At 39.2% G+C, this 26136-nt stretch overlaps 1 protein-coding gene across 3 annotated transcripts; it reads left to right on the plus strand.

Moving 5' to 3' along the window:
- Positions 1–1040: 1040 nt before the first annotated feature.
- Positions 1041–22976, plus strand: RMND1 (required for meiotic nuclear division 1 homolog). 3 transcript variants are annotated; one of them, XM_010224409.2, is made up of 12 exons: positions 1041–1168; positions 2570–3090; positions 8031–8139; positions 11391–11466; positions 11689–11728; positions 15846–15946; positions 17173–17279; positions 19291–19355; positions 20308–20384; positions 21522–21642; positions 22447–22563; positions 22816–22976. In XM_010224409.2, the coding sequence occupies exons 2-12, from the start codon at positions 2584–2586 to the stop codon at positions 22846–22848; spliced, it is 1353 nt and encodes a 450-aa protein (XP_010222711.2). In that variant the 5' UTR covers positions 1041–1168; positions 2570–2583; the 3' UTR covers positions 22849–22976. The 3 variants fall into 3 exon arrangements, with proteins under 3 accessions (XP_010222711.2, XP_088393173.1, XP_088393174.1); XM_088537047.1 differs by lacking the exon at positions 1041–1168 and having other exon boundaries at positions 2523–3090; XM_088537048.1 differs by lacking the exons at positions 1041–1168; positions 21522–21642; positions 22816–22976 and having other exon boundaries at positions 2523–3090; positions 22447–22542.
- The last annotated feature ends 3160 nt before the right edge of the window (positions 22977–26136 follow it).

Here is a 26136-nt window from a genome sequence, read left to right on the forward strand (position 1 = left end):
CCTTCCCGCCTGCCTCCCGCCCCCAGGTCAGTGCGCGCCGCGCTCCGGGCCGCCGCCGCGCCCGGCGCCGGGAGGGGAGGGAGGCCGGGCGGGAAACGGGGGAGGGGCGGCGGCCGCGCCCGCCCCGCTCCTTGCAGAGCGGCCCTGTTGTGGGAGGGGGGCGCCCTACCTGGGCTCGCGGCGGTGCCCACGGGGCGGGAGGGGACGGGGGTGGCTGCGCTTTGATAGCGCCGCGCGTGGGAGGTGCCGGCGCGCACCGAGGGCAGAGCTGGCCACTGGGAGAAGGGCCCTGCCTGCGGAGGGCGAAGCGGGTCGTTTCCTGCCTCACCATCCTCCGCCTCCTGGCAGCCCCGTGTCCCAGCAGGAGGGTCACCCGCCTGCCTCCCTCGCTCCCTCCCGCCCTCCTCCAGGTATCCGCCGCGGCGCTGGCTGCTCCAGGCGCTGCGGCGGAGGGCGGCCGCGGCGCGGGGCGCGGTGCTGCGCGACGGCACGGGAGGGGCTGCGGCGGCGTCGGCCTTGCCCTTCCTGCGGGGGCGCCGCGCACTCCCGTCCCATTGGCTCCTTGGCGGCCTGCTCCCGCCCCGCCGCGGCTCGGAGCCAATGGGGTGGGCGCGGGCGGCGAGGGGGCCGTTGCGGCCGTTGCTGCCCTCGAGGCCCCCCGCCCGGGCCGCGGTGGCGGTTGACGGAAGCCAGCGGGCGGTTGGGCCGCGCCGGGGGCGGGCGGTGGTACCGCGGCGCGACGGCGCCTTCCTGCACTCGGCCCCGGCGCTCGGCCGCTGCTGAGGCTGCTGACCTTGCCGTGCACTCTGCGTGGCGGTCGTGCCGAGCGCACCGTGCAGCTGCTGGAGAGACCTCATGGAAACCAGGCCGGGGAGCGCAACGGTGCTGCCGCGAACCCGGCATTGCGCTGAGCTGCCCCCATTTACGCCCTTGTTGTTATTTCTACATGAGTAATTTTGGACTCCACCCGGAAAGGCAATATCCGTGTACACAGCATATCTTACATAAAAGTGACATTTGGAAGTGTAGGTTTCTTTCTGTTCTTCAGAAGGTTGTAATCTGCGAGCTTGTCTTTCTAGACATACTTTATAGCTAGGTATCAGACTGACGTGTGTTCTGTCCTGCATTGCAGGTGTTTTTGCTTATCCAGAGGTAGCATCTTAGAAAGGTAATGTACCTTGTATTGTGCAATCTGCTGGGTTAATTTTTAAGTGCTAGACAAGCCTAAAATAAAAACAATATGCTTATTTTACTAAGTATGCAAATAACAGGCTTACAGCTTGGACAAGAAGTTGCGAGTGAAGAGCATGTAAAGTTAATGTCCAACAGCAATTACTCTTCCTTTTGACTGTATATCTCTTACCATTTATAGTATGCACTTGTTTTAAACTATAGTGTTTTTTTAATTGCATCTGTATTACGATAGCATTTAGATATCTGTGTCATAATTGAGGATTTGCAGCAATCTGTACAAAATGATTTGTTCTCACAAGAAAATGACCACTTAAACTCTAAAACCAAGTGGAATTAAGTGGAAGGTATTGAGGAGGTGCACATGGGTTTTTTTTTTGAAAGCAGTTGACAGATTGACTATTTTTCAAAGTGATCTACTTGAAACAGTTCTGTTTTACTCTTTTTTTTTTTCTTTTTTTTCCTCCTCTGTAAATAATTATTTCTTGAGAATGGATTCTGTCATCAGGCCAAACTTCTTGTTTAATAAAAAATGTTGGGAGCGGGGACTTGGTACTGCAATTTTTCACTGAATGAAACACACCCATTGCAAAGTTCAGTGTGCTGCCTGTGAATAATTTCAGAGTGTTTTTTTTTTGATTAGCCCATGCAGTGTAGCATAAATATGCTCTGGAATAATAGTTCTATAGTTTTTTTTTTTTTTTTCCCCTAACTTTCATAATTGCTTCACACTGCCAAATTTCGGTATGCAGAGAAGGACCTGCTTGAAGGTCTTGCAGTCTCTGTTGAATCATTATGTAATAATATGATCCTTAATCTAATTGACTTGCACTCTGTTTACAATAGGCAAACAGAGGTGAATCTCTGCTGGGCTACCTGAAATATAGTAGTTTCAGCTGATACTCGTCACTATGTGTATTCTGTAGGTGATGTTTGCATACAATCACACAATTTCTTATTTCTAATTCTAATTTTTTATTTCTTTTATTTATAAAATAATAATTCACAAATTCGGATGTCTCCTTTAAGGTGAGTGTTTTTATGAGTGATTTTATTAGTGGTTTTATTCAGAGAGCAGCAGGCTATGCAGGATGACCAGAATAGCAGAAAGGTACACACTTATTGACATTGTAGCCAGTTGTACTTTTTCTATCCTGTACTGCAAGCCCACAATTCAATAACATGTACTGATGTTAATTAGGCTGTTCACATAGCATTGAGAAAAAGCTGTTGAGAAGCATCACTACTTATCTGTTTAGGAGTACTATTGCTGGCCAAGGGAGCTTGAGTCTCCTCCTTTAGGGTTTTTTTTTTTTTTTTTTTTTTTTTTTTTCTCCCCCAAAGAATTGATGGAGGATTTTGTTTGTTTTACTTACAGTTCTGAGAGAAGCAATGAGACTGAAACTTCTGGGCCTTCTGACTAGATCTTCCTGTGTTTTAGCGGAAGTGTGCCGGTGCCAAAGCTTTAATAAAATTGGATGTCCAATATCAAAACCGAGCAATGAAGTGGACAGAACAATCCACAGAACAGCAGACAAGGTTTGGAACTTGTATACTCTGAAAACTGATACCCCTTGTTTGACCAGTCAGTGTGTCCAAATCAAGAATTGGCAGTTGCTGCAAGGAAATGTATCAACTTTGGGAAAAAAAGTACATTATCAGCGTGGAGGGACATTTCTTCCACCCTGGAGAAGTACTGGTGCAGCAGTGATGGAAAACTACAAACTCAATCCAGCACATATTAAAAAGCTTGGGAACATATCAGCAAGATGCTACTCAGTTGTATCAACTGGTAAAATTATTCCAAAACACGGTATCCAACCTGTTAAGAGGCCACCAAAGGCACCAAGGACCAAGCAGCCATCCAGAACTAACCAGCCACTACTGTCTGATACACAGGTAAACTATGAAGTCTGTGGTCTGTATAGCATTGAGAGAGCTGTATGATTGACTTTAGATTTAGACACAGGTTTAGAAAAACATTGTAATAAAATTGATATATTTGTGAAGTGGTTTTCAATATTTACTCTAATATGGTCACAAAGGGATTGGAACAAACATAAATTAACTTATTAGAAACTAGCGTGTCTGGTATTTTGGAAGTAAAATGGAGATTTTAAAATTGTGTAACAAAAGTGGGGGAAAGATAACTGGTTCCTAAAACTGGAAGACATGAAATCCGTTAAAAGTAGTTTAAGCATAGCATCAAATCATGTTTAATACTGAGAAATAAAATCTAGTTTTCAGATACATTTAACTTTTCATAGGCATTGCTGCTTGTTCATTTAGACTGAAGGCTTAAAACTTCAGATATTTTTAACAGAAATAAAGATAAAAGTAAAAAATAATACACACATTAAATATTCAGGTTAGATTATGGAAGCTCAGGGTGTGTTCTTAAGTATGACTCTGCTTTTTTTCTCTCTCTCTTTTTTTAACAGTCATAATATTTCAAGCCACAGTGAAAAAAGTTTAACAATGTAGCCAAGTAATTTGATTTCATTGTCAGTGATACAATGTGTTTTTTAGTAGCATATGATCTGTAAGTACTTAATACTTGAAACCATAGAAGTTTATAAAAAATAGGAAGTTATTTCTGTTCTGTCAGTGGGAAAGCTGACATGGATGTAGTCTGTTTTACTTAATGAAAATTGTTCTTTGTGTAGAAATAGTACTTTGATCTTCAGCCTACTAGGTATACAGACTAACTGCAACAAACTGCTATGGATAAAGTCAGATACAAAGAGCAAGTAAGTGGAACAGTGCAAGTTTTATAGCCGCTAGTCCTTAAGTTTGTTCTTTGCAGGTCTTGAATATTAACCCAGGCACACATCAAGCATACCTTAAATATAGGATCCCCACGAAAATGACTAATGTCGAAAGTGTTATTGTTCTCTTCAAGGTACAATAATAGCAAACGAGTTCCAAGGTATTGCTCATAAAACAGTACTATAGCTGAGACCAAGGCAAGTGTTGCACTTACCAGAAATAACTTCCATGTTGCAAAACATGCCCATTTCTTGTTCTGTTGAATGTGTAGAGAGAAAATAAAGTTTTAATCCTTCCCTTCTATTGATCTAAGTTCCTGTTCAATATGTTGTGTAATTAACAGGAATATGCTTTAATATGAAGATTTCATTATAGACAATTTAGTTCCCAAATAAATTTTCCTGCTGCTTGGAAGAGAGAAAAAAAAGTGCAGAAAGAACTAGTTCTAAAATCCTTCATACTCTATTTCAGGCTCGTTATTCATGCTATGACATTATGTTCAGAGCCAGTTTCTTTTATTTGCAGAGTGAATCAAAGTGACAATTTTGTAAACTCTTGAGGCTTGTGAAGGGCACTACAGATTGTTAACAATTTTCTTGTTTCACAATTTCACATATATATACATATGTGTATATAATATGTAGGTAAATACATATGTAAGTAATATGCACAGCTATTTTTACCTTCTTGCATTGTGAAGAAAGATAAAACTCAGCCTGAAATATGGAAATAATAATATACTTCCTGAGGAAAATTTCACACTGTACAGAGCAGTGATGGAAATCGCACAAACTCAGACCTAACGTTTGCTCTTTTGGAACAAACCTTTTTTGCTTTTGCCTGACAGATAGCAGGATGACACAGGCTGGCAACTTTTCTAAATGAGCTTTTTTAGATATTTCCATATCTATATGTAGTGCAGAGAACTAACCTGAATATGTGACATGTGACTGATATTCTACAATGTGACTGATACAAGTCCAGCAAATATAAAATCTTTCAGTTTTCTTCAATGGGCTGTCTGTTTTCTCTAAATCGTGGTGTCATGAAAAGCAGATCTCTCTAGATCTCTCTTCCTATATCTGCTTTGAGGTTAACAAGGGCCCTTCCATAGCATAGGCCATATTGTCACTGCACTTGGCTATCAGCATCCTGCTGTTCTTTCTTTTCTCATAAGCTGCCTTAGTAGTTTGTAATAATTTGTCCTTTGAACGCTAACTGTAAATCTGCTCTTAAGATTTTCTGTTATATGAGCCTTGAAAACCTCTCAGGTGTTTTCTTCAGAATGGCTTGACAGTTGATGACCTTTATTTGCAGTACACTACAGGAATAGGCTGCTTCCCATCCTTCCCAACTCACATCTTCATGTGTTGTTTATGGGTAGAATGCCAAGCACCAAAAGGACCAGTTTTTCAGGATAGATGGAGGAGTTCCTTGAAAGTGGTTAACTGGCTTAGTCAGTTCCTCAGTGATTAGCACTGCCTCTCAGTTTGGTTAATCTCATAAGGTCTGAAGGCATGAACAGTGGCTGAGCTAATTGTTAAAGCTATAGCCATGTAGTTTAGAGAAAAAAAAAACAGTTAAAGATGTCATAGTTACTCCCCCCTTAAGAATGGTTCTGATGTGATGTGAGGATAAGTTCATCCCACAGGTCTTCTTTCTGAAAAATATCTGTATCCTTAACATGGGATGGATGAACTAAGTGGGAAATTATAGTGTTTGAGGTATGTAACATGAACCTTCACTGCTGGGGTTTGGGAGCTGTGATGATATAGAAGCTGAGTTGTCAAGGGACCTAGGCTGGCTAATCTGCTAATTGTTTCAGTTCTCAGAATGGGGTTTTAATGAATCCCACAGCTTTATTTAGAAAGGAAGCCTGTGGAGAGTAGTTGTTGTTTCTAGGATCAGTACAGATCATACATTCTGTTCCTTCGAAATTTGCAAGTGAAGTTGATGTGATAGAAAGCATGAGATTAAGGTTGACTGACCAGTCATGTCTATTTTAGGATTTTTAGGATTAGCTGAATCACCATTTAGACTTTTTGACTGTATCTCCATTGACTATTATGATATTTAGATCGTCTGTAGACCCCTAGTTTTTTAGTGTCTTTAACTGAATCCTATTTAAAGTATCCCCATCAAGTGGATTTTCAGTAAAGGTGAGAGAATGCATTGTAAAAAAAAAAAAAAAAAAAACAACAACAACAAAAAAACTAGTGCTTTTCAGCTAGTGCTGAAATGCTGTTTCAGACTTGTAATTTTAGGAGCCAGCTTCGGGTGCTAGGTGGAGTGCCTCTACGTTGAAACTGTAAAGTCTGTCCCATAGCGCATTTGTTTTGAAACCAATGGTAGTGCAAACAATAAACCATAGAGAGCACAGTACAGCATAGAGATTTGCAGATTTTATACTAACCAGAAGATGACTGTTCACCTAATTCTTGATTTAAAAAAAAAAATGAGGGGGGTCTCCCCATTGGAGAGCATGGGCACTTCTGATAGCTAGAAGTTTCTAGAAGAATCTGAAATACATCATTTGCATTGGTAACGCAAGGACTAAGAATGCATTTATATGGCAAATAGTGTCATAATGCAATTCTGTAAAAGTAATCCAACAAATAAAGACTGAAATTGTATTTTCTGTTCATCTATTGAATATAGTTCCACTGTTAACTCAGCTTTGTAGACTAGTCATAGAAATACACCTTTAAAATTTCTCACTAAATATTGTCAATTAGTTTTAAAGTTTATTTTATTATAAATTCTTGGACTCAGTAAGAAAGTAGAATATCACTATAATATGCAACAAAATGATGTTAGTGTTTATGAAACAAAATGATAAATAAGGAAAGCTTTGGAAATGTTCACAGAACGTTAATATTAAAAGAGAAAAAGTTTAAACATGTGGCCTTCATTGTGATTGCTAATAACAAGCCTCCCCCACCCCAAAGTAGGAATCATTTTCAAGCACTGCTGTCTATTGGTATATGGTTGTGAGAATATCATTTAGATATTAGGTTGAAGTGTGCTGTGGGTATAAATGCTTGCAGATGAGTACAGTTATTTTCTTCATTTGTTGTTAGTTACCTCCTGATTTTGTGTTTGTTACAAAAAGCTGAGAAGTGACTAATCACAATGAAAAGATTTTTTTCTGAATATCTTCCATTACATTGTACTGAAAAACATTATCATGAGACATATGTAGTATCAGAGCACAGAAATGTATATTAATAGAGTAATAGAATTTTTAAATCAGTTTGTTATGGCTTGCTTTATTAATCAAGAAAGTCTTTACATAGATGAGTTGCTGATTTCTTTGCCACGCATGAGTCATTCTAATTTTTCCCCCATCCTTCTACAATGTGCCAGTCAATTTCTTTCAAAATTTTCATTAATTAAGATTGTGGAATACCGAGACAAGCTTTGGCTGTTGGGTACTGTCTGACTAGGGTTGCAATTGAAACCATCGTTAGAGCAAGATTAAAGAACACTGTAGATATGGTTGGCAGGGAAGCCTTGTGACTTTGGCCCTGCAGTATAAAGCTACACGAGTCACCTGTCAGAGGGAGCTGTGTGACAGAAGAACATAAATGTTTGCAGGAGGAACTCATGCTTGGCTAAAGAAGCTGGGACCATTTCAGCCTATGCATTTCGAACATCCTTCTTTTCAGCTGATACGGGAGGTGTCATGCTCTTGATTTCCATGGTCAGCAGATTATGTTATAAGATGTAGGATGGGAGAGTAATAGCAAGTATAGCTCTGCTGCTGCAGAATGGGATTGGTGTTCGTGAGAGAAGGGCTCAGTTTATGGCTCTAGCGCAAAGTGGGTTGGGGCAACACGTCACTTGGTTTGGTGTCAGTCAGTGAAAATAGGATACGTTTGCTTCCCCCTTAGCAAGGAGTAACTAATGTCATTAGTGTCTGTACAGTAGGGGGACAGCCTAGCAATGCTGCTATAGGAAAGAGAGGATAAATTAAAAATGTCACCCTGATAAATTTGAGCCAAACAAATGTCATATGAACACCTTACTTCAGCCTTTCCCTAACTCCAGTCTTTGTTCCTTTGGCACAGAATCTGATGCAGTGCACTGCCTTTGCAACAGCAGATGAGTATCATCTTGGTAATCTGTGTCATGACCTGACTTCACATGGATATGTTGAAATAACGAGTTTGCCTAGAGGTAGATCTTTAATACATATTAAAAGCAATGTTATACGTTGGGAAACTAAATATGGGTGAGGAGTATAATTTACTATAACTTCTCGTATTCTTATTTTGGTAGTATGTTGGCATATATCATCCATCCTAAAAACAATAGTGTTTTACTTAAAATTTTAATTTCCTTAAAAAAAGAAATAACATAAACCTAAACCTTCCAGACTAGCAGTATAACCTATACTGAAAGTACTGAAAAAGTGAGATAGTGCTAGAAAAATACATGAAGGAAAAATAAATTTTGGAAAAAACTCTGATAAAAAGAATTTGTATGTTCTATATTAGTGTTTCAGTAATATGATACTAGAGCGCTTCAACTGTCAACCAATTTTATAATTTAAAATGTTACACCTTCTTTATATACCCACATTTTTGTTAATGAAAATCATTATTGTTTGAGAGTATAGGGGAATACTTGTTACATATCTTAGTTCGGTAATTATCTACTAATATTTTGTAGCTGGCTAAGAGAGGCAGAAAATTAAGATGCTATTTTCTTTTATAACTATTCTTGTCTTTAGGGCTTTTTTGTTGTTGTTATTTATTTTCCTACACTATGTGGTAGAAAACAGACATTTTAGAAGTCCTCTTATTTTGTAGATTTTGGGAGGACATCTTGGCTTATTGTTAGTGAAGTAACTCTTCTTAATACTTCTATTTGCCTTTAGGTATTTCAGGTTTTTTTTGCTTTTCATGGTATATGTTATGACTTAATCCCTAGGTTTCATTTGTAAAGAAGAGGAAAGAATCATGTTGGCAAGGTGAAATGTAAAATATATATGTATATAGGTGTTTACTTCCAGGAAGGAGAATGTTGTTTATATTCTGTATTGAACCATTGAACCAAGACTAGTAGTTTTTGAGTGCTTCACTTCAGCTAGACCTGAGCAAAATAACTGGCTCTGGTTCCATGTAAAATATCTCTGAACACTTGGGAAGGTGTCATTTGGAAATAGCTGAAGTCTAGAGGAAAAGCAAATGGAATTTTAGATAGTTTAAAAGACTTCTGTACTATAAAAGCTGTGATTTTCCTGTGTTGCAAGTATAAGAGAAGATATATGTTTTTGAAGGAAGAGATGTTGTGTATTGTTAATGGGCATCTCAGTAGAGGTTATCAAATGTCTGGCAGAGCTGCAAGTAGTCAGAGTGTGATAGTACTAGAGTGGGAGTGCATTAGGGAAGTTTATATTAACTTATTATGGTAGGGAGGATAGGAGATCAAAAAATGTATGTGGCTTGTAAGTGAGAAGAGAATCTTGCTTTTTTCTTTTTTTTTTTTTTTTTTTTTTTTTTTTTTTTTTTTTTTTTTAAGTAAACCGCAAACTGTACTCTGGGTCATATTGGACTCATGGAAGCATGGAAATACAAGGTGCTGTACAGTACAGGCTCCATGTTCCTTCGTAGTTGCTGAACAATACTGGCTTCTTTCCCTGTTCAGATGGGGAGCTTTATACAGTGCCCAGCATGGTTATGGATTATTATAGGGCAAATACTGTTGCTGCTGGTAGTTCACACTGGAAATGTGGGTCTTGCCAGTTCTTTCTTCATGGTGTATTTTTGACTCTTCACAATAAATATTCAGTTTGTCTAAAGTTTGGAGGAAGTAGTGATGAAAGGATGTTTGATTGTGGCAGCAGATTTGATATTTTGTTGGCATGGGGATATACAATGGTTAGTTACCAACTCAAACTTGTATCTTAGTTCTTAGCATTTTAGCAGATTAGCATTGTATTTGAGTGGATTAACTGCTTTGTAGTGTTTGTCCCAAACTTTTTTTCCTTTTTTTTTTTTTTTTTTTTGGCTTCTTTAGAAACAGTTTAGAGGCTGTATCCATGTTTGTAATGGACCAAATTCACTCCACTGTGCAAGTTTTAGCTGGGGTGAATAAATAAAATGGAAGCATGAGTGATATTTGGAAGGCAGGTGAGAAGATGCAGATAAGTGTTTCTTCCATGGTGACCTCTGACTTCACACCCAGAATTTGCTCTGGTGATTAATCAAGTCATATTGTTCTGAATTTAAATAGCAAATGATAGAGAAGCCTTTAAAGGGCTCATGAGAGCAACTATATGATCTTGATTCAGTTATTACCAAATATTTATCCCATATTTAGTCATCGCTTACTGCCTTCTTAGTCTACCTGACCTCTCTTTGTCAGCTTTAACAGTAAAGCCATGGTGGAAGTTGTACACAGAAGGAACTTGATGCCTTGGCTTTTAACTTGTGATCTTTCTGCAAAAGGGTTGAATGTTTTAGTGCTGTGTATGTCAGACTCTGTAAATTCATCTTTGCAAAGTCGCACTTTATTGTAAAGGCAGGGTTTTTTGCTGGTCTGATTTCCACTAGTTCTTCACGCAAGATTAATCATGCTGGAAAGTAACTTTTTTTTTTTTGCATAACCACATCAGGACTTTTATAGCTATGTCTGTGTGAGCAAGTAACACAGTACCTTAGGAGCAGATCCATACTGAAAAAAAACAAGCTGTTATGAGAACCCAACACCCACACTGTGTACATTTTTAGACCTTCTACTTGGACTAGCTTGAGTTGCGTCCTCTATATTGAAGCCTGTTAGTGCTTGGAGTATCTTAGATGCACTTCTAAAGTCTATCTTTAATGTCATGCAAAAGAAGTCCAGTTTTTGCCCTCTGACCCTGTGCTGCAATGCAAGTTGAAGTGCTGTAAGCAAGGAGTGATTAGACAATTTTTCTCAAAACCATGTTCCTGATCCAAAGGAAAATACAAATGCAGTTGCAGTTTGCCATCTTGGGGTATACTTTTTCATGTGTCTGTCTGTCAAAGAAAGGTCAGCAAAAACAGAGTGCAGATTAGTTCCTTGCTATATAGAAAAGAAAAAGATTTTGATCTGTGCAAGCATATTTGTTTGCTGCCCTGTTTTTTTTCTTTTTTTTTCTGTGCCTTGCAACAGTTTTCCCATGAGTGTTTCTTCATGATGCTACATTTCATAATTCCAGTGAAGTTTAACATAGCAGTTGAGTATGCGTAGGGTGTGAAGCTTTAGAGAACCAGTGGACTTTTATACTGTAGATTTTTTTCTGTCAAGCATTTCCATCAGGAAAATAAAATACAGAACTTACTTTTAAAGTGTTACCAAATCACTACTGAACAGTAATTGTATATTTGTAGTTGTCATCTTTAGGAATCCAAACAGTTCTGCATTTAGATCTTTAATTCTGTTTATTTATTTTAAACTAGATGCTGCAAATGTTTTGGTGATTGGCACTGAGAAGTCTGCAAAAGATGATGATGCTGGCATGATATTTTTCTTCAGGTAAGTGGTAAACTGTGCCTGAAACATGCCTGAATTAAATAATTAAAAATAACTTGCTTTTTTGGGTTTTGCATTAGTATGGGTAAAAAGTGACTATTATGTTTACATATAAACAGGATCACATTTCTTTGTTGACAGTGACTAGAATTGCCACTGTACAATTTGAATATCATATTAAAATAAATCTCAAATCTTGTAACTTTTTTTTTCTTTAATTTGCAGAGAAGGGGCTGTTGTGTTTTGGAATGTGGAAGAGAAAACTGTAAGTCAAGCAAATTGCTAATTTTTCATAAGGAGATGTTTTGTCAGACCACAAAGCCTCGTGTGCTTGTTTTTTTCCTGGGAAGCAAAGCTTCCTTCAGAAGGAAAAGGACCGATTCTTCTCCTAATCCGTGCAGCTGCTGCCTGCTGCTGCCCTCAAGCGTGTTGGTTGCTGAGATGTCATCATAAGGCTTGTCTTTCTGCACAAAATAAGCAAATGTGTGTGTAATATTTAAAGTGGATGAAGTATTTAGAATTGAGACTAAAAATAGGAAACCTTGATCTAAGGAGACTGACAGAAGGACAACGCTTGCACTTATGCTTACTGAAGGGATAAATCAGAAAAATCAACCTATGAAATCAAAAGTTTAAAATGGATGTTTAAAATGTGCTCAGGTAACAGAAAATGAATTAGCAGAAAATGTTGATTCTAAAATCAACTGTACAATTTAAGTCATTTAAGGCAAAGCTACTCAAGACTTATAACAGCCTTGAAAAAAGCCAAAATTTGTAAACATTTTTTGAAGATATATTGCTTTGTTTTTCTACCAGGTAGTAATTTTCCCGAAGTTCAGCCTTATACATTGGTATAATCTTTAAAATTGATATATCCCTTACCATAGTTTGGTGATTTTACTGATATATTTATGCTACAGGCATAATTATTTTTATGAATATATTGATAATTATTTTCAAATATTTACATATTAATACTTTTTAAAAATACTGTGACTAAATAATGCTGAGTGTCAGATGTATAAATACAAATTATTGATCTTGTCTGTATGCAAGATATGTGAAACTAATTGGTGATTAGACAGATAATACAGAGATGTACAAACGTTCACAGAAAGATTTTCATTAAAATATGTTAAAATACAGAGCAGTTGTTTACGAACAGGAACAAAGTCTGGATTCAAGTTTCTGTTTCAGATGTGATTTTTTTTCCCCTTCTTTGCTGTATCAGCATCAGAAAATATTCCCTCTCCCTCCTTGCTTTGCCTGCAGTACATCCAAGCTGTTACGGCTGGGACAACACTCCTGATTCACCGGGATTACATAAAACCAGCTGCAAAACCCCATCGATTTTGGAGTTGAGCAGTTTTAACCACTGGACTACTTGAAAAGCCTCATTTTGCTGTATCTTTTTACTTGCATTAGTAAATTTGAAAACTTGACTTTACATTCTTCTTATGACAGCTAGGAAGCCCATTTGGTCTATTGTTAGTTTCATTCATAAGCAGAGGAAGGATGGATTTGTCCGCTTTTTCAAACTCTAGTCAGAATTATAACTTGAAAACAGCTCTCTGAGTGCTTTTTATGGACAAATTTAAATGAACCAAAATTAAAATAAGGAGGGAGAAAAAAAACTGTTCTGTAGAACAGAAACTGTTTTATTTTATTTTAAAGTATAAATAAACAAAGTATTTTATTGTAGGATGATTGTAATGAATGCAAATACGGCTGTTAATTGATGTCCTCTTGCAGATCCAAACATGCAGTGGACTGATCATCAGTGATCTACTGATAGAATGTGTAGTGCTCCTTAGTTTTCTTCCAGAAACAAATATACCTGCCTTCTTATCCCAAACCAACAGTGCAAACTGTCTTAATGACCAGCCAGTAGTGTGGTAACCTTTTCTATTGGTAGAGCTGGACCCACAAGCTGTCATCTATCCACAGCCTCATATAAATACTGATACTTATATAATGTAGTTAGTGTTTTATTTTGACTTGAAAAGCTAAAAATATTTCCTGTTGGCTTTGTTAATCTTGGGCTGGCTTGTGGTTGCAGTATTGTTCTGTCATTTCAGATTATCAGAACTGTATTTTATAAACCAATATATATATATATAGGTATTTTTTGAAGTAGGCAGGATTTTATATACAAGCCCCAAGCCGTAGGCGTTCTTTAGGCTGCAGAAGTCATTGGTGAAAGGAATTTGATTCACATATGTAAGAAGTGACAAGAGCAACCAGCCCCCATCTCCACAGCCCTCCCTCTTACCCACTGAAATGACAAATGAAAATTTGGAGATTGAAATATATCTAGTACAGAGGCACATAACACCCTGCTGTAAGACTAATCACAAAAGTTACTGTTTATAAATTGGGGCTTCATAACTTGTAAATGGGAAAAGAGACGTGTTGGAAATGTCATTACAGGATAAACCCGAGTGGCACATAGCCACCAAAAAGACAAGGTGCAATACAAGCTGGTCAGCCAGGGCATTGCCATGAGAGGAGGAAAAGTTTTGAGGCTGGACTATGATAATTTTGTGTATGTATGTTCAGTAAAACTGAATGTACAGAATAGATGTGAATTAACATAGTTGCTCTCATAAAATACTCCAAAACAATTATTATGGAAGAAAAAAATATGGAAGGAAAAAAAAAACTAAGTTAATGGACACTTAACACAGGAAGTATAACTGCAGACTGATCACGAATAAACAGCAAATGAAAATGTAAAATATGGCTTCTGAGTACCTGAGTGGGAACCTCCTGAAGCAGCTTCCCCAACAGAAGTAGAAAGGGCAAAAAGCCAAGCTAGTTTCTGGGTGGGGTTTCACTTTTTACAAATAAAATGTTATTTTAAAAATTGTTATTATTATTCATTATTATAACTTTAAAGGTAAATTGTTCAAAGTATTTGCAACAGTAACCACATTCAGCCAATCTAGAACATCTCTTTTCATTAAATGTTCTGTGTCACAGTCCCTTCTGTAAAATCAGGGTGGGTCTAGAAGAACTATCAATCAGTGAAAGCTTTTGCATTACTGTGACTAGATAAAAGCAAATTGCTACTGCAATACAGTTTCTCACTATCCAGAGCGATGGAAGATATTGGAAATAGCATATTACAGAATATTTGAGTCAGCTGGGGCCTGTTCTCTGCACGACTCCTGCAAGGCCTGGGCTGGTTAGAGCTCAGCTGGCCCCTGAGCAGCTCATAGCTGCTCGTGTGTTACTGCTCATGGCTTCGTGGCGCCGCCTGGGCTGCGTGCGCGCAGGAGGTGCCCTGGGAAGGGGCTGCACCTGGGCCCTGCTGCGCTCGGGCGCTCCTTAGAGGGGCTCGCGTTGCTGAGCCGGCCCCACCACGGCTGAACTGGTTCACCAGGCCCACTGGTCAAGCAGCAAACACTGCTTTGCTTAGGAAATGTAATAAGGAATAATTCTCCATACTCCTTTCCTACCAGTGTTTAGGTATGGTTCATGCTAGTGTTAAATTCAGGATAATGAAACAAGCAGTTGTGATTTGTGGGCTTCTCATAACAATGAATAATGTCGTGCTTTGTCTGGATAGTATCTCTAAAATTCCTGAAAGCAAAGAAGAAAGCTAACAGCACAGAGAAAAGCTCTCTTACAGGCAATGCAGCGGATATTTAAAGTACATACCTGGAGGAAGTGCTCTATGAACAATTCAATAGCACACGATTTTGTACTGGGAGATTGAGTATTCCGTGCTTACTTGAAGAGAGCTTTTTAAGGACAATATTTTTAAAGAATTTAATCACCAAAAAATATTACTGATTTAGTGGCTGTTTTGTCACTAAATACTTTTTTAAAAATTATCATTTTTTTCAATTCTGAACTTCTAACTTCAGAATGTTTTGTATGAGGGGAGACATATAACATGTAGAAGGGATTAAGGAGAGAGATCTTAAACTAAATGCTAGAGGAGAAAGTTTTGTGAGAGACAAAGTCTCTTCTTTCTTCATCAGTTTTTAGTGTGCTTGGGAGTAACATGATAATGAGATACTTCAGAAGTAAAATTGCACATTTAGCTGTTTGCGGGGTCACATGCAGGCAGCTGAAACCGTTTAACAGATTTTTTTGAAGTGAAAAGGAACTTCTACAATACAACCAGACCCCTGGTAGCTGAAACACAGCTACTGATTATAGCGGGCTAGTCATGTTAGCAGCAGCAGCCACCTGAGGTGCTTCCCCTTAGGTTCAGTCACCCGCTCATGCCTCTGCGAATTCTGTAATTGCGCTTTGTTGCAGTGCTCGGTACTTCTGCGTTGCCTTTGCAACCTACTACAGACTAGAAGATCTTTGCAGAATGAGTGTATCCTGCATGGTAACTCTTTCACATGCAATTGCCTTCTTCTTAGATGAAGAATATAATGCGAGTGCTAGAACACCATGAAATTCAGCCATATGAAGTTGCATTAGTGCACTGGGAGAATGAAGAGGTGAACTATAGGAAAGGAGAGTAAGTATCTTCAGGTACTTTCTATAAAAGCTAATAAGATATCTAAAATGAAATGGGAAAGCAGCTAGTAAAAATACGTCTTTGCTTATTCTTTTACAAATGAGTAGAATAAGGAAAGAATCTAAATTAAATTCTTTTGCCCAACTGGTGACCTTAAAATTGATATCCTGTGTGACTTGGTTATATACTGAAATTTTTGAATTATGAAACTCCATGTACACACAATTTAAGCACTTAAGCATGTTCTTCAAGAATCCCAAAGAGAAATCATGCACCTTATAGAAGAAGATGTGGTTTTGGTTTTAAAGGAGAAGCATAAGCTTTCCCCAGTCACCTCTAGGTTCATATATAAAGATGTATTCTCTACATACTTAACTTACTGGGAAAGATATAACTTGAATACTGTGGAAGGAGAAATCTGACAAGCTATCTTCTGTTGTTAAATGTATTTTCCTTATGGTGAGCAAAAGTCTCTGTAGAAATAATTCTCAATGTACATGACGGTATCACTTACCTGTAACTATATAACAGTGCCAAAAAATGTACTACTGGACAGCATGGTATAACCCTCTAGCTGAGCTAATAAGGTTGAGCCTATTAAATGTTAAATAAGCTTTTTTTTTTTTTTTCTTTTCTCTTGCCTGGCTATTTAAAGGCTGTTTATACTATCTAGTTGTCCAGTTGTGGAATCTGTGACTCCTGACATGTTTCGCAGTGTTTGTGCAAGTTTCACAGTGAAAGTTAGAAATGATTAAGTTGAAGGACTCTGATGCCTCCTTTCTTTGCTGCTGATCCACCATGCTGGAGAGATTTGGGGGAAAGTAGCATGGCAGGAAGGCAGTGATACCCAGAAGAGTCAGGAGAAAAGGAGCACAGAGAAAGAAAGGCAATACAGCAGATAGACAGGAGGAAAGAAAGAGCCATTGCCCGCTTACTCTGAATTATCTGCATGCACACAATAATGCTAGTAATTCCATCACGGTCTGCTGCAGTTGCATCTAAGCCTAGAAAAGTAAGTCACAATATTAGTCTTAAACTGAAGAAGTGATTTTCAATGGTTACTTTGATTACTGTGAGGTTGAAAATGAGTAAAGTGCAATGATGGGGATGATATCAAGGTATTTGTGCATAAAACAGCCAAACTTTCTGTGCAATATTGATTGCTCTTTAAATGTTCCTTTGCTGGTGGCCTAGTCAATGAAGATGCTTCAATCCTATTTTAACAGAGGGCAGTCAAAGCTTCATAAAGGAGAAATCTTTTTAAATTCTGAGTTGGATATTGATGAAGTTGTTCTGCAGAAATTTGCCTTTTCAAATGCTCTTTGTCTTTCTGGTAAGTTGTTATCATTTGTTACATCAGACTATACTACAGATTATAATGGGGACTCGTGCAGGGGCAGTTTGGAGGAAAGACTAAATCTCTGGGTTTGGCAAATTTTGTAAAGATGGATTGCTTTTCAGTGGGAAGATGAGGGGTTTTTTTTAGTTTTTATGTGGTATTTTTTAGGAACGATTTATTCAACATGAATGTCAAAGGTAAACAAAGCACATTAAGAAACATGTTTTGCTCAGTAAAACTCCTTTCATCCTGTTCCCCACCCTAAAGAACTGCTCCAGGATAGCAACAAGTACAGAGTCCGGTTTTGGAAGGCCATCAGTAAGCTTAGCTGCTCAGTCCTGGCATCAGTTCCTCTCACAAAAAATGCTAGATTCCAGCTAAAGAAGAAAGGAAGGTAAAAGCAGCGATAGCCAGCTGGGAAGATAGACGGGCCGCAGAGGTGTGGGCTAGAGCCACAGCTAAAGTTTTCCAGGCAGGGCTCTGTGCCAGAGTTGGTGCCTCTGCCCAGAGGCAGTAGCGGGCACTGGAAGCAGCCAGGCTCAGCGGTGCCTGCAGAATCTCTGCTGTCCCAGACTTGGAGCGAGGTAGGAAGTGGGAGCAGAAGGAGCAGTAACAGCCTCCACAGAAGGGCTGCAAAAAAATCTAGTTTGTCTAACCCCCCTGCTTTTAGGGGAAATTACAAGATTCAGGTAGTGCATGGGGAAGTGTATCTGTAAAGACATCAAGAAAGGCATGTGAGGTTTTTTTTGCAGTGACACACCACTTCACCGAGGAGTACAGCAGAACTGCGTGGTTTCTCATTGGCAAAAACAGTCCAGGTTACTGAGATACTGTGGTGGGGCAGGGAGGAGGGAAGCCTCTAGTTGCCCATAATTTTTGTATTTACAAAAGTCACAGCATATGGGAAGAGGGGTGCCACATGTAATGAGGCAAGAGATTTATTCCCAGGAGAAAATCAGCACCAGTTTATTAGTGGGAGACACATGTACCGTAAAGGAAGATGATGAAACGTTCAATAGTAATACAGGGTCCAAGCACAGTCAAATTCAGTCTTAGGACACAGCAGAAACCACCACCTCTCTAACGACGACGACAACAACAGCAATCGTTGTCAAAAATGTGTCTTTTTACCAGAGGCTAAATTAAAGACCATATTAGCCTTTGACTGGATTAGACCCCAGTACTCAAGAGCAGTAAAAATGTTCAGTATTGGTTTTACTGAGTATCCTGATTAGATTATTACCACAAAAGAAAACACTTCATTTTGACAGTTGAGCACTTCCTGCTTTTTTCTTGTGAATTTGTTTAATTCTTCAAACTGCTCTGTTACTTCTGCATTCCTAACTGGGAATGAGATTTAACAAATAAAAAGTCAGAATTACGTCCCCTTGATCTGTAGAGATCACCCTGTCGGGTCCCAGCTGAGTCACAGGTACTAGTTGTGGTGCTGTCGCTTGTGCGGAACAGCTTCCACCAAAGAGGACTCTTCACATCTTCAGCAAGCAATATATTCACCAAAAACGAGCAGGGAGAGGGAGGTTTCTTAGTTGCAGTTCAGCTTCAGAAAGCAGGGGTGTAGCACACGCTGACACCCGCTGCCTGGGCAGGCTGCCTCAGGCGGCAGGAGCTGCGCAGGGCCCAGGGAAACGCTGCAGGGTCTCTGCTGGGGCACCGCCAGAGTCCTGCAGGGCCCGTCGTGCCCGGCCCCTGGAGCGCCTCCGCACGCCCCTTCCACCAAGCCCAGGACAGGAGGGCATTAAGCAAGACTCAGGCACCTGCCTGGGTGGAAGCAAAAACCCTCCAGCATCCAAACTGATCCTCTGGAGACGAGAGCTGAGCTCAGGTGGATCTTTACCCAGAGCTGGACTAGCCAATAGCCTGAATTTGTCCATGGATATATAAGCGTGTGATGTGCTTCTTGAAGTGGTATGTTGGCAGATTTGGTGCATTCTGATTACTTGAAAGCATCGTTAACAGTCTTCTGCCTGTCAACTTTGTGTTGCAGTAAAACTGGCTATTTGGGAATCATTACTGGATAACTTTGTGGAATCTATCCAGTCAATTCCTGAGGTGAGGTCTTGTTTGTGCCTCTTTTACCTCTCTCCTCCTTTTCTCCCTTTATTTTTTTAATTACACGAGGGGTGCACGAGGGGTGCAAAAGATCAGTCATAGATGAGACAGACACATGGAAGATAAAAGCAATTGAATGATTAACAACTCCAATGGTAACACCATCAGCATAGTGGTCAGAAAACCTGTAAAGGGGTGGGACAAGAAATCAGCAGTATTTAACGGTGGAAGTTTTTTTTTACATTGGAATAATATTTACACTGTGGTGCATTTGCCACTGTTGAATGTTTGTACAAAACAGGACAAGCAGATTTTAAAAGCTGATAAACACATAGCATGTGGCAGCTTAGTCTCAAAGTAGTATGTTCTGAGTATTAATACTTGAGTAACTTAAGCAATAGTTTTTCATGAGAATTAAAATACAAGGTCTATATCATGTTCTGTGTTGTAAAAAATGGGATTTACATGTTTCAGAGAAATTCGGACTCATCTTTCTTTTTAATGAGGAAAATAAATGGTAATCCATTGTTTATCTTAAGGGAGGAAGAAGTCTATAAAAAGGGTAAGAATGGTCAAGGTGAAAGAACCATATCAGGATTTAAAAATAGCAATAGTAATAAAAGAAGGCAAATAATCTCCTGTTCAGGAAATCATTCATAGAAAATGTTTTAAGATTCTGTATTGATGCTGATGGTGTACTCAGTGATTTATTGAAAGACCTGGATAAATAGTAGAATGGTGATAATCCTAGATTTCCATGTTACTTAGGTAAACTGGCACTGCGAAACCCAAAGTAGAGAGTATGGCAGTAGGAAAACAAAATTCAAGAGTTAATATGATGTGCATTCAAATTTTAATCCATGTACAGACTTCAGGCTGTAGAATTTCAGACTTCTTAACTTCTAGTATAAGTTTATTTGATCAAAAAGTGAAAAACATTTGTTCGCTGCAGATACTCAAGTCAAGAAGAAAGGTGAAACTGTCTCATGCAGATGTAATGCAGAAAATTGGAGAACTCTTTGCATTAAGGTAACTTTTATTTGTGTTACACTAAAGACATTGTATCATTCAGCATTTAAAGTCAAGTTTTGTGTGATAAGACTGGAATCTGCTCGGTGATCTAAACCCCCTTGAGGTGGGGACTGGGCTTCCCTTCCCTTCATTTGAGCCGCTCCTTAGGCAGAGGACTGGGCTTCCCGCTGCCTCCCACTCCGCCGCAGCGTCTCAGCTGCCCGGACGGGCACTAAGCAGCGCATCGCAAATGACCCAACCCCACAGCCTTCTCCGGAGCCAGTGGGGCCTGTGTTATAACCTGTCATTACAGCAGATACTGCAGTATGCAAAAAAAAAAAAAAAAAAAAAAAAAAAGCAGGGAACAAAAAGCTATAAAACCATTATCTCTGGCCTAGAGTTAATAATTTTTTTTAGTGCTTTGGCCTCTCCTCAAACATGCGTTCTTTTCCTAGATTTGCTCAGAAACTACGGTTACACTGTAAGATTTTCATGGGTTTTTCCCCTCTCAAATGAAATTAGGAACACACAACTTTCCTTTTCTTTCCCCAACAAAGAACTTTTTAAAAAGGAGTGGAGAAAGTAGTAGATGAAAAAAACAATTCCTTTCCTTAACATTGGATTTTATAGCCCTATTTGAAGGACCTGTCAGTAGTGTCCAATGATTGTCTAACTGTCCACAGTTAGGAGAGCTGCAGGTTTAAGGCAGATTCTAGCTCTTGGCTGTTTTGAGAGAAAAGACTTGTTTGAAGAGGCTCACCCTGTGCCCATATCCCAATATGCAGTATCTGTCACACTCAACAGTCCTGAAAAAATAACTACGCTGTGAGTAACTTGAATTCACACATGTCGTGAGCTTCAGGAACAGCTAGCATACAGAAAGACTTCTCTGGAGAAATCACAAGTTAAGACGGAGGGTGACAAAAGGTAATGTTGCCACTTGGCAGAAGCAGCTTTTGCATGGCACTGTTGTATCTTTCAGTATTCTCAGAAAAATTCCAGAGGTGAACTAAACATGGATTCTCTTATTATGAAAGGAGAGATGCTTTCCATAATTTTCCTGAAATAGCAGAAAACTTTCCTTAATTGCTAAGTAAATATTTACTGCTGTAAACACCCAGAGGAACTTTGTACTACTGTAACCATTCTTTTTAGACACCGTATAAATCTGAGTTCAGACCTGCTTATAACACCTGACTTTTACTGGGATAGAGAGAAACTGGAAGAGCTTTATGACAAGACCTGCCAGTTTCTCAACATTAATCGCAGAGTTAAGGTAGGTGTTTCAATGTTAAGAGAATTTTTCACATTTAAATCAGCTGTTTTATGGTTCAGCGAGGTTACAGATTGCTCCAGGAATGTTTCGTTTTATTGTAGAAATTGAATAAACAATGATAGGATCCTATAAATTATATCCTTTTCAATGAGTCCGTAACTCGCATCCTTTACGTAAGTTATGTTAATTATCCTACCTCAACCATCCAGAGTTATATGAATGGATTGTGTATTTCTGGAGCCATTAAATCAGACTTTATATAGTTCTAAGAAGAGGAGTTTCAGTTCTTGTTTTGGAATGTGTGCAAGAAAACAATTTAGAAAAAAAGTAGCCTTTTTTAGTCTTTTTACTGACATGATCATCCAGGTCAGTTCATTGCATGGATACAAAATACTGGTGGACCAGAAGAGGAAGCATGAGAACTACCTTTTCTGGTGCTAGGGCAACCTTAAATACATGTTACTGTCCTAGGCATTCCCAGAACATGCATTACCTTGGCTTATGCCTGTTATTTATGATTAGATATAATCCAGTAGTTGTATAGTGTCTGCGGGTAAATCTGTATTATCTGAATCGGTACTAATGCTTTTCGTGAATGCATTAGAGTAACTGACTGATTTGTGTTGCTTTTGTTGCTTTCGTTACACATTGCCCTACAGGACATTGTTCTGCTCCTTTGTAGAGGAAACAAAATCATTTAAGAGTTATGTTAAGTGAACCTTTTTGTAGGTGGGGTTCCTTTCTTTAGTGATCTCATGCAGTTTATGGAATCCAGCTTTGCTGTGCATTTGGAATTTTTGACAGGTAATGAATGAAAAGCTTCAGCACTGCATAGAGCTGACAGACCTAATGCGGAATCACTTGAATGAGAAGCACACCCTGCGCCTCGAGTGGATGATAGTGATCCTCATCACCATAGAGGTACCTCTGGTTTCACTATCACACTAAAAAACGTTGTAATACAAGTGCAACTTACATACTTCATAATTTGAAAAAACAAGATTAACTTATTCACGTAGCATATTGTACAAAAGGATTAGTGTTCAATTTATTGCAAGTAACTTTTGAGTTGCAGCGGAAGTTATTTTTCAGACTACTTGGTTTACAATATAAGCTGTTTTAAGGATTATTAAAGCAAATAAAAATTCATATTGTGTATTTGTTATTCCACAGGTCATGTTTGAGCTCGCCAGAGTCATTTTCTGAACAAAGAAGAGGCTAAGGAGGAAGAAAACTTACAGAACTATTATGACAATATTGCTAAAATTCCTGTCTATTGTACGTTTCTGTGAAATATACCACAGTTGTGCTTTGTGATAAGCATACATCTCCTATTCAAATAAAAAAAAAAGAATCTGTGGACTTTATTCCCAATTGCTGTGACAGTGATGTTAGATAAGTCTTAATATGTAGCTGTGTTAATGTGAAGCCAAGATGCAAATTATGCATCTTTTGGGAAAATTTTCTAGTGATTGCACTAGATGCATCCAAGTAAAGATCTAGATTTTTCGTCTTAATAAACAAGGACATAGGCATGTGTCCCTCTGCAGTGACTGTAATAATTCACTGAAGGAGTCTAGGGACACTAAGGACTTTTTTTTTCTTAATGAAGTTCTACTCATATCAGGGAAAAAAAAAAGTATTTATATAGGCATACAGGTGTTTATGAGGTACGTATATGAAATAACCAGCATAACCTAGATAAGGTCACTAAGGAAGCTGTAGCAGAACAAGAAGCCTGAAGAGAGGCTCACAAAACTTAACTCATACTACTAGCCTGTCCACTTTATCATATTACGTGATTCTTACCAGTATAGGTTGCAAGGAGGGAATTACTACAGGTTTCAGTACCTTAACTAACCTCTCTGGTGAGCATTTGCTCTCCCCACTAGCCTGGTCTCCCCAGAATGTTACCCTCTCATAAGGAGGGAGCTTTTGGGAGCTTTTCCAGCATTCAATTACTCTTTCTGAAGGTGTTTTCAAAGTGCTAAAAATGCTTGTTTCTGGGCTGCTCCAGTAATAGCAGCAACAACTGCTATGTCATCATTTTTTTCAGAATCTTTAGTTATCCAGTTTAATCCCCTCTACCCACTTCAACATAAGATCATAATAATAATAATACAAAAATATCTTGATATCAAAACATGGGAGATATATGGGGGTATAGTAGCTTTCAGGCAAGTTCTCTGTGCGCTCTAAAGCCCTATTTCAGAATGTGACGTTAAGACTCCTGTTGAATATGTCACATGCATAAAGGGGAAAGAAAGAAACAGACCAAGCTAGGAAAAAAAAAAAGCCTGATTATAGATCTATCCTTTAGCTGCAGCAACTCCTCTTAAGAGGGGGCTGTTTACTCAGAAATACAGTGGCTAATAGAGAGAGGTCTTGGTTCTGGGACATGTTCTGCGAGTTCTGTGGACTGCTGAGATGGTCTGGAGCATCTGCAACATTCACAGAAGTGGATCTGGTAGCAGGACAGCTTCATGATGAGCTTTACAATACAGCGTGGGACAGCTCTTCAGGACTAGTCTCCTGACTGCTATAGGTTTGATATAGAAATAGTCTATTAGATCCTTTACACAGTCAAAAAGCTAACTACGCTTAATTCCAGTTCCAAAAATAGAGAAGTAGCTTTTAATTGTAATTTTGCCAACAAATATTGTTTCATCCTTTCAGTAAACAGGCTTCCCTTTCCCCCTCCAATTTTGGTGTAATACTTGATGTAAGTTCTCAGTCATCTCACACATTTAGAATGTACATTTGCAGACCAAACATATCTATCAGGACAAGTGGCTTTAATAAAGTCATTTCAGGACTCCTCACTGCTCTTTAAATCCATAAAGTGATTAGATTTGAGTATCTCAGTGTTAAGACTGGGTATAAGAGCTTACCCCATGCAACATTTCAAAACAACAGACGCATGGTCACTTTTGCAACTTTAAATCAGTGTCTATCTGCATTGCATACCCTTCCTTTACAAAACCCCAATCACGTTTGGTGGCTATTGAAGGTTTTGTTTCATCTGAAGTGCATAACCTCGAGCATTAAAACAACAACATGCACAAACCTCTTGTGAAGAGAGAATATTCTCACCATATTTGTACACAGAGAATCAAGACTCAGAGGCAATGCAGAGTGCAGTGAGAGCCTTCCTTGAGCTTTCATAGCCCAGTACGCACAAAAGGCAGAGCTCTCACAGCGCTCAGGGATCCTCTCTCTGCCTGCAAACTTGGACTGCTTCATGATGGACAACGCATTTACTGCCCGGCCTGACCTGTAGGAAAATTTATGGCAGAAACAGCATTGGATTCCAGTGCTAAATGCTATACCACCCTGCCCCAGCTGTGCAAATGAGTCCTCATTAGGTTGTCCTGTCTGCCCCACTCCTCCACAGTCTAACCGAGAACCTCCTTGCCCACTCCAGGGTTTGTTGGTGCATGGGAAACTCACATTTGACTCATCACCAAAATAAGTCTACACTATCTTATGGAAAAACAAACAAAAAAGAGTGGAACTGTAATAAATACAGAAGAAAATAATAATAAAAAGAAGAGGAACCCTGGCACATGCAGTACTCTATAAACGTTAGCCTTTTAAATATAATTATCTATTAAAACAAGAGTGAGTGGCAAAATTCTGTTGGTGTGGACCTTCTTAGGCCATACATTATGTTGACAGCTGTGCAGATAGCTTGTATCTGTGCTTTTCCAATTGAGTGAGGTAAAGGGCAACTTGTAGGAGACTGATTTTCTTTACCAGATCTGCTGTTAGGAAGAGTCTTCTTGAAACGAGCTATTTGTAAAAAAAAAAAAATGCTGAGAGTCAGGATTCCTGATTTCCAGTCCAGTTTCTACAGGAAGTATTTCTACTGGCTGCAGCATCTTCTTGGTCCTTCCTGCCCAGCCTGTCCTCTCTTCTGCTTCTGCCAAACGTATGTCTCACTTTTTTTTTTTTTTTTCCTCTTAACATCAGGGTCCCTTCCAACCTTAACGATTCTATGATCAGTCTGTATTTTTTTCCCAGCTGCCTCTCCTGTTCTTTACAGATGATGACTGTTCCCCCAACCCTTCCCACCTGTACAGATGCTAACAGGAACTGCGATCAAAGGAAGGACAGTCCCTTACATAGCGCATCAGCTCTGCTGGTTGGACAAGCAACTGCATCGAAATTGCACCTCTAGCTCTCCAAGCCATGATAATTTACATTCAATGCAGCCAGCAGGGAAGAGCTTCTATCAGAAGGGTGATATTCCTGCTAACTCTAAGCATCTGCCTCAAACAAAAATACTAGAATGCTAAACTCATTTATGCACCCTGCAAATTCTTAAATGGTACTACAGGCAAACTTAGAAATTGCAACAGGGAATTTGTCAGCTTACTTTTCTCGGTCACTTTTCCTAGACCCAAGGAATGTTCAAGGAAAATCTGCAGCTGGAAACTACTAATCTGTTGTGTTGATGTGCTACCTTCCTTCAGTGCCCGACATTCAGCACCT

This window comes from Tinamus guttatus, unplaced genomic scaffold (assembly GCF_059628265.1).
Source record: "Tinamus guttatus ecotype Peru unplaced genomic scaffold, ASM5962826v1 Tinamus_guttatus_pri_ptg000716l, whole genome shotgun sequence".
Lineage (NCBI taxonomy): Eukaryota > Metazoa > Chordata > Aves > Tinamiformes > Tinamidae > Tinamus > Tinamus guttatus.